The sequence below is a fragment of the Catharus ustulatus genome, chromosome 21 (assembly GCF_009819885.2).
Source record: "Catharus ustulatus isolate bCatUst1 chromosome 21, bCatUst1.pri.v2, whole genome shotgun sequence".
Lineage (NCBI taxonomy): Eukaryota > Metazoa > Chordata > Aves > Passeriformes > Turdidae > Catharus > Catharus ustulatus.
The window spans coordinates 8,024,245-8,040,603 of record NC_046241.1 but is presented as its reverse complement, the minus strand read 5'-3'; the positions used below and the strand labels follow the sequence as shown (position 1 = coordinate 8,040,603).

General features: G+C 51.7%; 1 protein-coding gene across 1 annotated transcript in view; it reads right to left on the bottom strand.

Moving 5' to 3' along the window:
• RXRA (retinoid X receptor alpha) overlaps positions 1 to 16,359 on the bottom strand; it is a 106,811-nt gene that overhangs the window by 17,214 nt on the left and 73,238 nt on the right. The window contains exons 3-5 of the mRNA XM_033077867.1: positions 13,496 to 13,646; positions 12,632 to 12,811; positions 1,887 to 2,056 (exon numbers count right to left, since the gene is read on the bottom strand). Of these exons, the coding sequence (XP_032933758.1) occupies positions 1,887 to 2,056; positions 12,632 to 12,811; positions 13,496 to 13,646 (501 nt within the window). The remainder of the gene's footprint in view (positions 1 to 1,886; positions 2,057 to 12,631; positions 12,812 to 13,495; positions 13,647 to 16,359) is intronic.

The following is a 16,359-nucleotide window of genomic DNA, read 5'->3' as shown; positions in this document are numbered from 1 at the left end:
AATTCCTCTATTCCCACTGTTTTCACAGGAAAAGGGGCTATGGAGGGGTGGGGACTGCATCCCAAATCCTGCCTAGGCTGCAGAGGGTCTGTCCTAGAAATGGAATTCCAGAGGAGGGTTTGGCTCTCACGTTAGGAGCTGCTGCTTTGCAGGGAGATTTCTCCCTTTTGATAAGGGAATCTCACAGGAAAGGGCCCAGAACACTTTCCCTCACTCTCCATAGAATCCCAGAGTGGTTTGGGTTGGAAGGGACCCCAAAACCATCTCACTCCAACCCCCTGCCACAGCCAGGGACACTTTGCACCAGCCCAGGCTGCTCCTGTCCCACTCCCCTGCCACCCCTCTTTCGTGCACTCAACACCCTGGTGCAGATGCCCCAAGCAGGCCCAGTTTTAATGAAAGTTCCTAACTGGGAGAAGAACTTGAAAGCCAAGTTCTAGGCAAATTTCTCCAGGTTTTCTCTCCTCAGAGCCAAGCAGTTGCATAATTCTGCACCTGAGAAGTCACACCCTCATTCTCCAGCTCTTATCTCTTGGCACTTCAGCCACACAGGTCTGCCTCAGTTGGACTCCAAGCTCTTCAGAGCTGTCTTCCTGCCTTTCAGCACTGAGGGCTGTTCTTCACAATAAAATCTTCCCTGTGAGCCCTTTTAATTATTCCTTACAGCACCTCTTCCTCCCCTGTGGCTGTGGGACAGAAGCCACCAAACTCTGCTGGCTCTGCTGAGCTGACACAGAGCCAAGAACTGAATTTCTGAGCTGGTTCTTTTTGTACAGAGCACAACCCCTGTGTCCTCATGGCCACTCCTGATGTCCCACAGCCAGCTCCTATGTCAAGAACTGAATTTCTGAGCTGGTTCTTTTTGTACAGAGCACAACCCCCGTGTCCTCATGGCCACCCCTGATGTCCCCATGGCCACTCCTGATGTCCCACAGCCAGCTCTTACGTCAAGAATTGCATTTCTGAGCTGGTTCTTTTTGCACAATGTCCTCATGGCTACTCCTCATGTCCCACAGCCAGTTCTTATGTCAAGAATTGCATTTCTGAGCTGTTTTTTTCCCCACACAGCACAACCCCTCTGTGTCCCAGTGCCCTCATGGCCACTCCTGATGTCCCACAGCCCACTCCCATGTCAAGAACTGAATTTCTGAGCTGGTTCTTTTTGCACAATGTCCTCATGGCCACTCCTGACGTCCCACAGCCAGTTCTTATGCCAAGAATTGCATTTCTGAGCTGATTCTTTCCTCACACAGCACAACCCCTCTGTGTCCCAGTGTCCTCATGAGCACTCCTGATGTCCCACAGCCAGCTATTCTGTCTAGAACTGAATTTCTGAGCTGGTTCTTTTTGTACAATGTCCTCATGGCCACTCCTGATGTCCCACAGCCAGCTCTTACATCAAGAATTGAATTTCTGAGCTGGTTCTTTTTGCACAATGTCCTCGTGGCCACTCCTGATGTCCCCATGGCGACTCCTGATGTCCCACAGCCAGCCTTTCTGTCAAGAACTGAATTTCTGAGCTGGTTCTTTCCCCACACAGCACAACCCCTGTATCCCCATGGCCACTCCTGATGTCCCACAGCCAGTTCTTATGTCAAGAACTGAATTTCTGAGCTGATTCTTTCCCCACATAGCACAACCCCTGTATGTCCCAGTGCCCTCATAGCCACTCCTGATGTCCCACAGCCCACTCCCATGTCAAGAACTGAATTTCTGAGCTGGTTCTTTTTGCACAATGTCCTCATGGCCACTCCTGATGTCCCACAGCCCACTCTTATGTCAAGAACTGAATTTCTGAGCTGATTCTTTCCCCACACAGCACAACCCCTCTGTGCCCTCCTGGCCACTCCTGATGTCCCAAACGTGGGGCTGAGCAGGTGCCTCACCGAGCTGGGTGTCAGGCCCATGTTTGCCTCGATGTAGGTCTCTGTCTTTGGCTCCACAGCAAGCTCAGCCTCCAGGATCTTCTCCACGGGCATGTCCTCGTTGGCGCTGCTCGTGGACTCCACCTCGTTCTCGTTGCGGTCCTTGCCCCGCTGCCTCTCCTCCTGCACGGCTGGAGGTGACACAGAGGGGACAAAGTCAGTGCCAGTGGCACCCCCAGGTCCCCACAGGTGGCCATGAAACACCAAAGCATCCTGCAGGATCAGCACCTCCCTCTATGTCTGCTCTCAGTATCCCAGCCTGGAATATCCCAGGGAATGTGAGATTTGGGGAGCACCCCTAGCCTGGGATATCCCTGGGAATGTGAGGTTTGGGGAAGAACCCCAGCCTGAGATATCCCAGGGAATGTGAGGTTTGGGGAGCAAACCCAGCCTGGGATACCCCAGGGAATGTGAAATTTATGGAGCAGCCCCAGCCTGGGAAATCCCTGGGAATGTGAGGTTTGGGGAGCAAACTCAGCCTGAGATATCCCAGGGAATGTGAGATTTGGGGAGCACCCCTAGCCTGGGAAATCCCAGGGAATGTGAGGTTTGGGGAAGAACCCCAGCCTGGAATATCCCAGGGAATGTGAGGTTTGGGGACAAAACCCAGCCTGGGATACCACAGGGAATGTGAGGTTTGGGGAGCAAACCCAGCCTGGAATACCCCAGGGAATGTGAGGTTTATGGAGCAGCCCCAGCCTGGAATATCTCAGGGAATGTGAAATTTATGGAGCAGCCCCAGTTTGGGAAATCCCTGGGAATGTGAGGTTTGGGGAGCAGCTCCAGCCTGGAATATCCCAGGGAATGTGAGGTTTGGAGAAGAATCCCAGCCCAGGAAATTCCTGGGAATGTGAGGTTTGGGGAGCAAACTCAGCCTGGGATACCCCAGGAAATGTGAGGTTTATGGAGCACCCCTAACCTGGGATATCCCAGGGAATGTGAGGTTTAGGGAACAGCCCCAGCCTGGGAAATCAGCTCAAAAATGAGCAGGGAGAGGGGATGACCCTGCCTTCTCTGCAGAGGGACAGGCCCTGGAAATAAAAAGGTTAAAGAGAAATGAAGGAAAGCACCACAAAGGAAGCAACTCTTCGAGTCTCTGCATGGGGGAAGAGGTAGAATCAGGGAATCCTAAAGAGAAGAGAAACAGAGAAATGCAGAAATGCAGAGCTCAGGCACCTCTGAGGCTGGCAGGGCTGAATTTCCCACCCATGCCCTGCCCCTCTCCTGCTCCCTGGCCCAGCTCCCGTGGGACAGGAGCTCCATGCAAATCTCCATCCTGCCTCTGGCTTGGGGCAAGCCCCAAACAGACAGGAGAGACCTGTCCCAAATCCTGTGGGGTGGGAATGATCCCTCCAGCAGCCTGTCACATGCTGATGAGTTATATCTGAGCAGCTCTGAGATGAAAAACACTTATTAGATGCTAATAACATTATTATTATTATTAATCACCTCCCCTGGAAACCTGCACATGCTTTTCCTACCCCTGGAAAGCAGCTCTGTGCAGTTGCAGTGGGAAGTCTCTCCATCTCCTTGTCACAGACCCTAAATCCCACAATTTTCCACACACCATTGTTTCCCACAGCACATTTCCATTTATTTATTGACAATTACCCCGGCACTCCCTCCCTGCTGCACTTGAAGCTGCTTATGGGATGTTCAGATAATGTCTGGGGGAAACCAGAGCTGTCTGTAACACAGTGAGGCTTCTCAGACCATCAGCTCTATGCCAAGTGCAAAACCAAACCCTACATACAAAACTCTAGGGGAAAAATAAAATAAAATAAAATAAAATAAAATAAAATAAAATAACATAAAATAAAATAAAATAAAATAAAATAAAATCCAGGAAACTGAGACAGGCTAAAGGAGCCCTCTCTGGTTGTTTGTTGATCCCATTAACTCAGCTCCTGGGGCTGATTCCCAGCCCTCTCACTCCCTTCCCTCAGCACTGCTGTTTGCTCAGACAGAGCTCAGACTCTTCCATGTGAAAGCTGTTATGCAAAAAGGCAAAAGATTCTTTTCTACAAACTCCTCTGGGCTGCAGAGGCTCCCCAGGCCCACCAACATTGTCTGCTGGGCTGCCAGAGCCAGGTAAATTCACATTTGTGTCGTGGCTTTTGTCCATCTGGTGTGGATTCTTCTGCTTTTTCAAGCCATCATAAAACCCTGCTTTAATTTCACCCCTCCAACCCCACTCCTGCTTCTGCAATTATCAGAAAGAGGGAAGTTTTTGCTTAATGCCAACCCTTCCTCAGCAGCACAGATGCACCAAGATTCCTCTGGGCACATTAGAGGAGATGAAACACCTACTAAATAACACAAGAGCCTGAGAGAAAAGCAAACCCTCAACAAATGGGATCTTATAAAAAGACTTAAATGCCAAAGTGCTGAAGGAGATTTGCAGCAGCTCTCAAGGATGAAGGAGCAAAGCTGGGATCACTGGGGTGACTCCACCACGGTGTTAACCCCAAAACCACATCCCCAGGCTGGGATTTGTGGCACAGCACTGCAGAGGTCTGGGCAGACAGGGACTATTGAGCCTTCCAGTCTGTAAATCTGAACCTCATCAGTGCCCCACTCCTGGCCTGAAGAGTCAGACACACTTCAGGGGTTTAGGAGAGGATCTCACAGCACTTGTGATCAGGCTGAGCCCAGCTGATAGGAGAGACAGATGGGCACAGATCAGACACCTAAGGAGTTCTTTGTATTGATCTGGACTGGGAGCTGCTGCAGCACAGAATTGGTGCAGGGGACACTGACCCAGCCAGCTCAGCCCCCTGCACAGCCTGGCACAGCTGCTGTGGCAGCAGTGACACTGGGCACAGCAGAGGGCACAGCCCCACCCAGCAGCCACAGATAAACCCAGCCCTTGCCAGGGAGGGACCTGCTCTGCTACACCCTGCTGTCCAGACAGCCTCCAACAGCAGGACAAGGGTGGGATCACTTCATCCATCCATCCATCCATCATCATCCATCCATCCATCATCCATCCATCCATCATCCATCCATCCATCATCCATCATCCATCATCCATTCATCCATCATCCATCCATCCATCCATCCCTCATCCATCCATCATCCATCCATCATCCATCCATCCATCATCCATCCATCCATCATCCATCCCTCCATCATCCATCCATCCATCCATCCATCCATCATCCATCCATCCCTCCATCATCCATCCATCCATCCATCATCCATCCCTCATCCATCCATCATCCATCCATCATCCATCCATCCATCATCCATCATCCATCCATCCATCCATCATCCATCATCCATCCATCCATCATCCATCCATCATCCATCATCCATCCATCCATCATCCATCCATCCATCCATCCATCCATCCATCATCCATCCATCCCTCATCCATCCATCATCCATCCATCCCTCCATCATCCATCCATCCATCCATCATCCATCCCTCATCCATCCATCATCCATCCATCATCCATCCATCCATCATCCATCATCCATCCATCCATCCATCCATCATCCATCATCCATCCATCCATCATCCATCCATCATCCATCATCCATCCATCATCCATCCATCATCCATCATCCATCCATCCATCATCCATCCATCATCCATCATCCATCCATCATCCATCCATCCATCATCCATCCATCCATCCATCCATCCATCATCCATCCATCCCTCATCCATCCATCATCCATCCATCCCTCCATCATCCATCCATCCATCCATCATCCATCCCTCATCCATCCATCCATCCATCCATCATCCATCATCCATCCATCCATCATCCATCCATCCATCCTGAAAGGTGCAGGGATTTGCACCTGGAACTCCACACTCATGGATTCTCTGGGTTCCAAGACTTGCATTCCCTGCAGGTGCTGCCATCCTGGTTTCAGAAACTCAGCAGAGCTGGGTAGAGATCCAAGGAGCAGGGACAATGTCCCAGAGCTGCCAGTCACTCACAGTCACGTTTTTAGGAGAGTCCTCTGCATCCCCAATCCCTACAGGCACAACCCAGTGAAAAATCTCTGGATTTCCTGCCACCACCATTTCCCTGGAGCTGCTGAACACCTGACAAGCTGTTGCTCCTCAACAGAGGTGCTGAGGGACACATCACCATCCCAGGAAAAAAATGGGGACTGTGTAGGAAAAAAAACAACACATAGAACAGAGGGAAGGAGAGAAGGACAAGCGGGTTTTTACCAAGGAAATCTGGGAAAATCCCCAGCACTGAGCAGACCCCTCACCCTGCAGACCTGGAACTTCATCCCTGGAGTGCACTCCCCTCTCCCACTGAGGATTAGTCAAATAAACCACAGTGGAAATGACAAAAACACATTTTTGGACAGATCTGATCTGGGAACTGCGTTTCTTTGTGGGTTTGGTTGTCATTTATGCTTTTAAGAAGAGAAACACCAAGGTGGCAGCTGCATGGCAGCTTGTCTGGTGACACCAAAATGGGAATGAGCTCGTTCTTCTCAGCTTCCCAACTGATGCTGGTTTTCCTGGTGCTGAGGCTGGCACAGCTTTTGATGAACAGCATGGATCTGTCCACCTCAAGTGCAGGAGTGAGGCAGGAATTTGGCTTGCTCCATCCCACAAATCCCTCTCCTGCAAGGCTGTCCCCAGGGCTGAGCCCACACTCCCTGCTGATGGCTGTGCCAATGCTTTTGTTTTTCTTCAAGGAGCCTCGAATTGCTGAGAGCTTTTCCAGGCTGGTTTTCTGAGCATAAGGGAAGCATTTGAACCTTGCAATCCACTTGAGGAGAAAAAAGATGCAGTCTGAGAGCTCAGAGAGGCAGCCCCACCTCCTCCAGCTATGTCTGAGCCGAGCCAAGGACAGAAGCCTGTGTTTTCTGTGGCACCTGATGAAGAGCCTCTCCTGTTATTCTGCCTGATTTGGTCTGTACTTGCCTCAGGCCAATTGCTGTCATGTTTCATCTTGAGCTTCTCCAGCCCATCTGCACCTCCCCAGGCCATGGTACAGCAAGACATGGAGCCCCATGTGTCCAAGCCACTCCTTGGTGACCTCTCGTGTCTCTAAAATCCCAAATGTCTCCTCCTGTGGGTTGCAGATGAGGCTCAGCTCTCCAAGCCCGAGGGCTGACGTGCCAAAATGCCAGATCCATCCTCTGCAGGTGTCCACACCACGCTGCACACCCTGGCTTTGCTCATGGGGCAGCATCTGATGGCTAAAAAAGCAGGTTTGAGCCCATTGCAAAGGTGGCCATGCTCATGGGCACTGCACTTCTGTGCCCAAGGAATGTCAGGGCAGGGAGGGAGAAGCCCAAAGGATTTTCCACAGGTTGGTTTGTTTGCTGGGAGACACCTGGGGGCTACAGCAGCTCCACTGACACTCCCCCAGTGTCAATACAGAACTTTTTGGGATGAAAACCCATCCCTGCAGGAGCAGCAGGGTGGGAGTTGGTACCTTCCATGAGGAAAGGATAATTCACTGCCCCCAAAAATAGTTTTTTTCTCAGGGAAACAGACCCAGCATCCTGAGAGTACAGGGGGGAGGCAGCAAAGCTCAGCCCAGAGAGCCCCAAACCTGCTCACTTTTACTTTTCCCCCATCCTGTTATTGATGAGGTGCTGGGTGGGGGTCACTGGGGATTTCCATTTCTCTCCCACTGGAGTTTTTTGGGCTCTGCTGCCTTTCATGAGGCCACATCTTTGCTGTGCATCATCAGCATCTTGAAGCATTTATGCCCCAGGTACCTGTTTATATCCAAAATGCCAAGACAGCTGAGAAAACGAATTCAGACAGTGTTTCTTCTGCTTTGCTTTTGTGTCACCTTTTTTTTCTCCCTTTTTTCAGAGGTGCAGCTTTCTGCTACTGTAAACAACCTCAAAAGCTGTGACACATGAAGTAAATGTTTCTTTTTTCCCTCCAACATTTTCAACTGAACGCTGTAATTCTTTTAAGGGATGCAAAATACCATTGTGATAATTAGAAAGTGTAACTTGAGAGTGTTAAAAAGTGGATTGAAACCTTTGCATGCAGTTAGCTCTGGAAAACAACAGCAAAAAATCTCTAGCTCACTTCACTCTCTGGACACTGAAGTATAAACAAACAGCAACAAAAGGAGAGAAAACCATAAGCCAAACCCATTTTCTCAACCTAAGAGCATCCTTAAAAACAACAAAAAAAACAAACCCAGCATCATTTAACCAGCTGGTTTAAAGAGCAGCACTTTAAAAGGATATAAGAAACAAGCTCATTAAGCTGGAAGACATTTTCCATTCCAAAATTACTCCTAAAAATAACTGTGCTCTTGAACTCTGCCCCTTCACTAGGCTGTGGCCACTCTCCTGCTTTCACATTCACTCTGACAGTGGGGTGGAAATAAGAATTCCTGATTTTTCTCCCCAGATTCCTCGTGCTCCTCTGAGGGATGGGCAAGGAGGGATGGCCCAAACTCCAGGGGATGCAGAGCCTTGGCAGGGGACCAGGTACAAGTCACTCCAGTCCCGCTGGAGTCAGTGATGGAGCAGCTCCCTGGAGACATGGGAAGGTCTCCAGGCTGTAGAGATGCTGTAAATCTAACCCTTCATAGGGTGAACCCCTCAGCTTGGCAAGGGAGAGGGGGAAAACCAACCCACAAGCACAGGAAGAGGGAGAATTACAGTAATTTCACGATTATAAGCCGCACGTTACAATACAGAGTGTGATCAAAGGTGTCTGTTCTATCACCATCTGTTGAGGGTGGGGCAGTGATCCTGATCTCTGTGGGAGATATTCTGCTAATGGGCCATCCATTGAAACCAGGCAGGGCATTGTTCTTTATCTTTTCACAGCCCATCCTTCCTCCAGCCAGTCATTTTCTGCTCATGGCCATTGAGTCCCACTGTGGGACTGATAAAATTACTGCATCCCATTGGGAGTTGCTCCAGCCAGGGGGAAGAGCCCAACATTTCTTACCAAGATAAAAACAGAGGTTTTGGGACACTAAGGGAGCCCCTTTCTCCACTGGACTCCAGAGGAAAACCGGATTTCTCCACATCACCACTGGAGCTCCGGAGGGAAACTGCACCTTGTACAGGAGCACTGCTCCAGCTGAGCCACATCTGTCACTGCAGGAGGATGCAGCCACCATGGAATGGGACTGCTGCCAACACCCTGCCTGACGGGTGTCAGGTTGTACTCTGACTGTGTCAGGGTTTGGGGTTTGTTCTTTGTAGTGCTGTATTTCTGTTTTAATTTCCCTAGAAAAGAACTGTTATTCCTAATTCCCATATCTTTGCCTGAAAGCCCCTTGATTTCAAAATTATAATAATTTGGAGGGAGGGGGTTTGCATTCTCCATTTCAAAGAGAAGCTCCTGCCTTTCTCAGCACACACCTGTCCTCCAAACTAAAACAGCAACTTTTCCTTCTCTGTCCATATATCAGCCACACCTGATTATAAGCCGCACTTTGGGTTCAGACCAAAATTTTAGTGAAAATGGTGCAGCTTATAATGGTGAAATTACTGTAACTCAGGCTGTGGAGTTTAACAAAGTCCTGAAGTCAGAGAGCAGGAGTGCAGCTGGATACACGTCCTGGCTGCTCTAAATCTCAGCACACTGGACCTGCACCTGGATTTAGGAACAGCTTTGGGCTCAGCCAGGCAGCTTTGGGCTCAGCCTGAGCTGCAGGTGCTGCAGGAGAGCAGCTCTCTGCTCTCCAGATGGGCTCCAGGCTGCATCCACTGCACCCAGCTGGCACCACATCCCAGCCTGCAGCCTGGCACTGCAAGCCCTGCTCCCAGCTGGGCAGCCCAGCAGCTCCTGCCTGGCTCTGCCCAGGAGCCCCTCACATCTGGGGAAGGGCTCTGGGAGCTGCTTCCCAAGGGCTGCTCCCTGAGAGGCAGCCAAGGGAGCCTGGGAAAGGCTCCTCGCTGGTATTTCCTGCTCCCTGTGTGATCCCAAGGGCTGCCAGAACTGCTGGGGAGGCACCTCATCCCATCCCACTATCCCACCCTATTATCCCATCCCACTATCCCATCCCATGGATCCCATCCCATTCCATTATCCCATCCCATCCCATCCCATCCCATGCCATCCCATCCCACAGGACAGCCTGAGCTGCACCACGCCCCTCCAACCCTGTCACCTCTGCTGTCACCCCCTGCCACACAGGACCCCCCATCCCAAGCCCCCCAGTGTTCACTCCCAGCTCTTCCCTCCCTGATTCCATTTCCCCTTTTTCCCTTTGGAACCCAAGGCTGTGATGCACAGACACCTCAGACCCCAGTGAGGAACAGATCCAGCAGGCAGAGTTCAGCTCCTGGATGCAAACAGCCACCCCCACAACAATAATCCCTGCATTAGTCAGGATCCTTGATGGCAATCTTAATTTTGTTGACTATCCAGTATTTAGTAGGAGACAGAGTGCAAAAAACCCAAGCCTTACACAGCTGGCAGAAATTCATAGGGGGAAAAAATGTTCCCAGTTGCTAATTTATTATGGCTGCAGTATCTCAGAGAGTGTGAGGCTCATTCAGTGTGAGCACTGGGATCTCCCTGGAGTGTTTCTAGCAGGGAACAGCCACAAGGGATGCACCCAGCAGGAGGAATCCTCTGCTCCTGCAACCTCTCCCCACTCCAAGCCAAGGTTTGTAGGATCCCTGTCCCCCCCTGCTGCTTCTGGGCACAAGTTCCATCCCTCTGGGCATGTTCACCTGGGGAACCCTCAGCTGCTGGGATCCAACCCTCCCAAACCCCCATCAGGCTGATTTTGCTTCTCTAACCCAACTTCTCTCCCAATAACCCCTTTTATTTCACCCTCTTTAAGCTGAGCACCACCTTGGCTCTCCTGCTCCTCCCAGCATCACCCTGCAGCTCTCAGCACTGCTCCCCAGCCCTGCCTCTCACTTTGAGGTTTTTGTTGTGCTTCCAGCACATCCCAGTCCCTCTGGGCCACAGGAGAGACACTTCCCAGCAGGAATCTATAAATCAGGTCTCCAGAGCAGGATGGATTTTAGGGAAATGAGGCCCATAAACTGAGTTCTGTTACTTAGAAGATACAGGAGTTTATGGTAGAGGATAAAAAGCCAGTATGGTATGAGTATTTAGGCAAAAGGAATTAGCAGTGCAGGATTTAGCCCAAAACTCTTCTCCAAATTAGAGGTGGGAGCAGGAGTGGTGTAAGGATAATTCCAGTCAGATGGGATGGGAGCAATGGGAAGAGACCCATCAGTGGATATCACATGAGAAACTCAAGAGCTGCTCAAAAAGAGCTCAGCAAGATCAAACTTCTGACTTTCAGCTTTAGGACAACTGAGACAGTTCTGTGAGACACTGAATTTTTTAGGTTTATAACAAGAGACAGGGGAGTTATTGCAGCTTTCCCTGTGTGGAGATTATGCCTATATCATCTAATCTGCCTGTCAAATCACCAGTTCCTGCCCTTCTCCAGCACTGCCCTCACCAGATCCATCAGCACTGCCTGAGCACACTCCTGGAGCCACCAGGATCCCATCTGTCACACTTTTAAATAATTGTCTGATCATTATGAATTCATTTGCTATTCATTGTGATAATGTTAATCAAGATGAATTAATAGAGTCCTCACACTGTACGTGCTCCCTGGGGACTTCCACCACCATTTAGAAATTAATTAATGGACCTGTAATTTTTAGCAGCACTGCCCATGCAATCACAGCAGGCACAGAGCTCATGGGGTGGCAGAGTTCCTGCACTGCTGCTGCTCCTGCCAGCCCCACACACCTTGTTCTGGGGGGCTGGAGGGGAGCTGGCTCTGCAGCTGCCTGTGGAAGGTTCTGGATGCAGTGCCAGGGGATTCTCACAGGAGAATTCTCAGCTTTTGGTGATCTGAGTCTCCCACGGCTCAGGTTTGGGATCAGATTTTCTTCATCCCTTTGCACATCTGCCATGGGATTCAACATTCCCCACTGCTCTGCCCCACTCCTGCATTACCTGAATGCCTCAATCTCATTTAATGCTCTGCTGGGGCAGGAATGTTTGTTCTGAGCACTGAAGGGTTAAGCTCAGCAGGTCCCCTGGGTGCCCTGGCAATCCCCCCAGCACGGACAGCTGTGACACTTGGTGACTTTGGTCCTCAGGTAACCCCACAAAGCCAGCGTGGTTTGCCCAGCACTCAGAGCAGCTCCAGCACTGCCCTGTTTAATCAAAGCTCCAGACAGGCCTGAGTGCTCTTCAAAGGCTGCCAGGCTGGAGCTGTGGGCCAGGGCCAGAGCAGGGCTGGCTTTATCAGCCTGTCAGGGAGGCAAGTGTGGCTCTGAAGATGTAAGGGGAGAAAGCAGCACACAACTGGGCTCACCCTCACGTCATGTCTGCTAAAAGCCTGTTCTGCCAGCAGATTAGAACAGACACAGTCAGCATTTCAAAAGATCATTTAAAAGAGGCACTGCCAGGGACATTTAGATCCTAAATTTAAATTCCACTAAGGGAAGAGCTATCTTAAAGAGACCGAATTGCTTTCTTCTTCCCAATGAGAGAAAAAATGCAGCATTGGTGAGGGCCTGGCACAGGAGAAGCTGTGGCTGAAGTGCCCAAGGCCAGTTTGGAGTGGAAATGTCCTTACCCATCACCTAAGCCCTGCTCTGGCACTCCGTGCTGCTCCAGAGAACACAAAACTCTCTGTCTGCGCGCGAAACCAAAACACCAAGATTTTTGTCACTTTGACACTCTTGGCACCCACCAAGCTCCCTGCAGCACCCGTGGGTGCCCTGGCCAGGCCAGGCTTTACCTTCTCTCTTCATGCCCATGGCCAGACACTTCTGGTAGCGGCAGTACTGGCAGCGGTTGCGCTGGCGCTTGTCGATCAGGCAGTCCTTGTTGTCCCGGCACGTGTAGGTCAGGTCCTTCCTCACCGTGCGCTTGAAGAAGCCTTTGCAGCCCTCACAGCTGTAAACCCCGTAATGTTTACCTGTGGGAAGGGTAAAACTCGGGTTTAAAGCTTCTTTCTTTGCCAGCAGGGTTTCTTCCTGCTGTAAAAACTCCGAGAGGTTTGTTGGAGATGGAGAATTGGGGATTGGGTTCCATGGAATCACAAAGCCACCCCGGGTCACATCCTGCCTTACATCCAGGGAAAAGCCATTTCTGGCTGTGCAGCAGCTCCCCTGGACCCCTGGGAGCTCTCTGAACCCCACAGCAGACCCAGCCTGCTGTGTACCGTGCCCCCACCCTCCACTTCCAGCCTGGAGCACAGGAGGGGTCCCCAAGGGCTCACAATCCAGGCAACCAGAGCTCTGCTGGAGTCTTTAAGAGAAGCAGGAGAACAAAGGGAATTAGCACATCTTTATCACCCAGAAGTGGAGAAACTCCACGTCAAGAGCATCTTTTCATGTGGCACTGAGTGACAGAATCAGTGCAGATCAAAGGATGGGGACAAACCCCTTGTTTGCCAACAGGGTGAGGATGTGACCCCCCTGCTAAACAGGGACCTGGGGTCTCCTGGCTCGGCTCTCCATCCCCTGCTCTGAGGGACAGGCAGCTGCTGTCCCAAAGGAGAGCTGCTGGCATTCAAAGGAGAGCAGTGCCAGCTCTGCCAGGACACCCAGACCCCAAACTCAGTGCCCTGAGCCCCTGCCGGGGCAGGTGCCAGCCTCACCCGAAGATCTGTCCCCGCAGATGGCACATATGTGCTTGGTGAAGGAGGCCATCGTTCCTGAGGGGTGTGCTGGCACTTTGAGGACTCCATTGAGCCCCAGGGGTGGCTTGATGTCTTCTGTGCTGGTGACGGAGTTCATGGGCGAGTTGAGCTGTGGAGGGACAAGCACAGGGCTCAGCTGGGGCTGGGGACACACATGGGGACATGGGGACATGCAGGGGACATGCAGGGGACAAGCTTCCAGTGGGGACCAGCACTGCTGAACCAAGAGGATTTGGGCACAGGAGCCCTCAGCCCAAAGGCACCACACTCATCTGTCCTGGCACAGGAGCTGGGGTGGCTCTGAGCTGGCAGCAGGGTGACACAAGGGACAGGACACGGCCAGTTCCCCCAGCACCATGCAACCATCCAAGAAGGTTGTTTTTCCATGATTTATGGTAATTTCACTATTATAAGCCACACAATACAATACAGAGTGTGATCAAAGGTATCTGTTCTATCACCATCTGTTGAGGGTGGGGCAGTGATCCTGATCTCTGTGGGAGATATTCTGCTAATGGGCATCCATTGAAACCAGGCAGGGCATTGTTCTTTATCTTTTCACAACCCATCCTTCCTCCAGCCAGTCATTTTCTGCTCATGGCCATTGAGTCCCACTGTGGCACTGATAAAATTACTGCATCCCATTGGGAGTTGCTCCAGCCAGGGGGAAGAGCCCAACATTTCTTACCAAGATAAAAACAGAGGTTTTGGGGCACTAAGGGAGCCCCTTTCTCCACTGGACTCCAGAGGAAAACCGGATTTCTCCACATCACCACTGGAGCTCCGGAGGGAAACTGCACCTTGTACAGGAGCACTGCTCCAACTGAGCCACATCTGTCACTGCAGGAGGATGCACCCACCATGGGATGGGACTGCTGCCAACACCCTGCCTGACGGGTGTCAGGCTGTACTCTGACTGTGTCAGGGTTTGGGGTTTGTTCTTTGTAGTGCTGTATTTCTATTTTAATTTCCCTAGTAAAGAACTGTTATTCCTAATTCCCATATCTTTGCCTGAGAGCCCCTTGATTTCAAAATGATAATAATTTGGAGGGAGGGGGTTTCCATTCTCCATTTCAAAGAGAAGTTCCTGCCTTTCTCAGCAGACACCTGTCCTCCAAACTAAAACAGCAACTTTTCCTTCTTTGTCCATATATCAGCCACACCTGATTATAAGCCGCACTTTGGGTTCGGACCAAAATTTTAGTCAAAATGGTGCAGCTTATAATGGTGAAATTACTGTAATTGGAAAGCAAGTTCCTCCTGCACTGGCCCAGCACAGCCAGGGGTCAGCAGCCACCCCATTTCACAGCACAGGGAAGATCTGCAGTGCTGGCTCCAGGGACAGCTGCTGGCTGCATGGATGATGAAGGCCAGGACACTCTTGTTTAGCTCTGTAATTTATAGACATCCCTTCAGCATTATCTCCCCAAAGGAAAGCTCCATGGCAAATAAACACATGCCAGATGCAACAGGGCCTGGATTCCAGAGCTGGAGTGGGTGGGACATGTCCCTGCAACTCCCAAATGTCTCTCCTTCCTTCCCTTGGCCCCCCACAGGCAGAGATTTGGGTGGAACTGGTGCTGGCACCATGGCACTGCTGTGGAGTGAAGGTTCCCAGGCTGAGTCCCCCACTGGGCTGTGACACCCCTGTGTGCCAAGGGAAACTGAGGCACAGAGCTGGAGGATGGACCCATCCTGTAAGAGGATAAGTTCATCCTGTCCAGGAGGGTCTGGGGGTGATGGGGGACCTGGACTTGGCCAGCTCAGGGAGCACTGTGGGTGTCCCCAAGGCAATCAGCCTGCCAGGGGTTGTCACAGAGCCCCCATCCCTGCCAGCTCCAAGCCCAGGATGGATACACAGGCTGTGCCTCAGTCTGCTGCCTTGCTCTAACAGAGATCCTCAGCAACTGCACTTGTCACAAATTAATTCAGGGAAGTCCCAGGCCTTGTGATCTGTCAATTAGAGCAGCACAGCCGCTGCTCTGCCTTTCAAGTCTGCAGGCTGGTGGGGAATATTTGGCAGGCAGGTGACTGACAGCCACACGAGAGAGCCAGGGAAACCCACCCTGGAGAAATGGGATGGATCTGTCTCCCTCTGCCACCCTGCCTGTGCCAGCTGATGCATCAAAGGGAGCTGGTGCCACCCAGGGATGCACTCCTGGCTTTAGCTGCTGTTTGACAGGGCAGAGAGGGGAGGGAGGAGCAGGTCCCCAGGCAGGAGCATCTTTAGAGTGCCACACATTCTCTGTGCTCCCCTGGGAGCAGGGGGTGCCAGGTCAGGGTGACCTGCCCCAGGAATTCCTCCCAGAGCCCATTCTGGCAAGTGGAGCCAATTCCCAGGTGCAGCTGGTGGCCATGGCTCGTGTCAGGCTGCATCCCTGGCACAGCTTCACCACCACTTCCCCCAGCCCCAGCAGCCCACAGAGCCCACCCTGAAAGCACTGGGGGCACAGTGGGCAGAGCAAAACCCACCCAGGAGGGTGGAGGATCCCACCAACCTCCTCAGCCTGGAAAATCAGCTGCTCAGAGCTGAGTCAGCCCTGGGATGGGGAGGGGAAAGTCATCAGTTCCTCTCCCCAAACCTCAGCAGAGCCACCCTGGCGCCTGCCCTCGGGGAGCACGTGCAGGGAGGGGACAGAGCAGGGGACAGCAGCCTTGACACAGCACTTCTGCTGTGGGACAGCACGGCTCCAGCTCAGCCAGTGAGCCCAGACAGGGCAGGAACAGGGCTCTGCTTCCCCAGTGACACCAGCACCTCCTGTCCCTCTCCAGCTCATCACACCCCAGACCCAATTCTGGCCCTTGTGGCGAGTAGGGCTTTA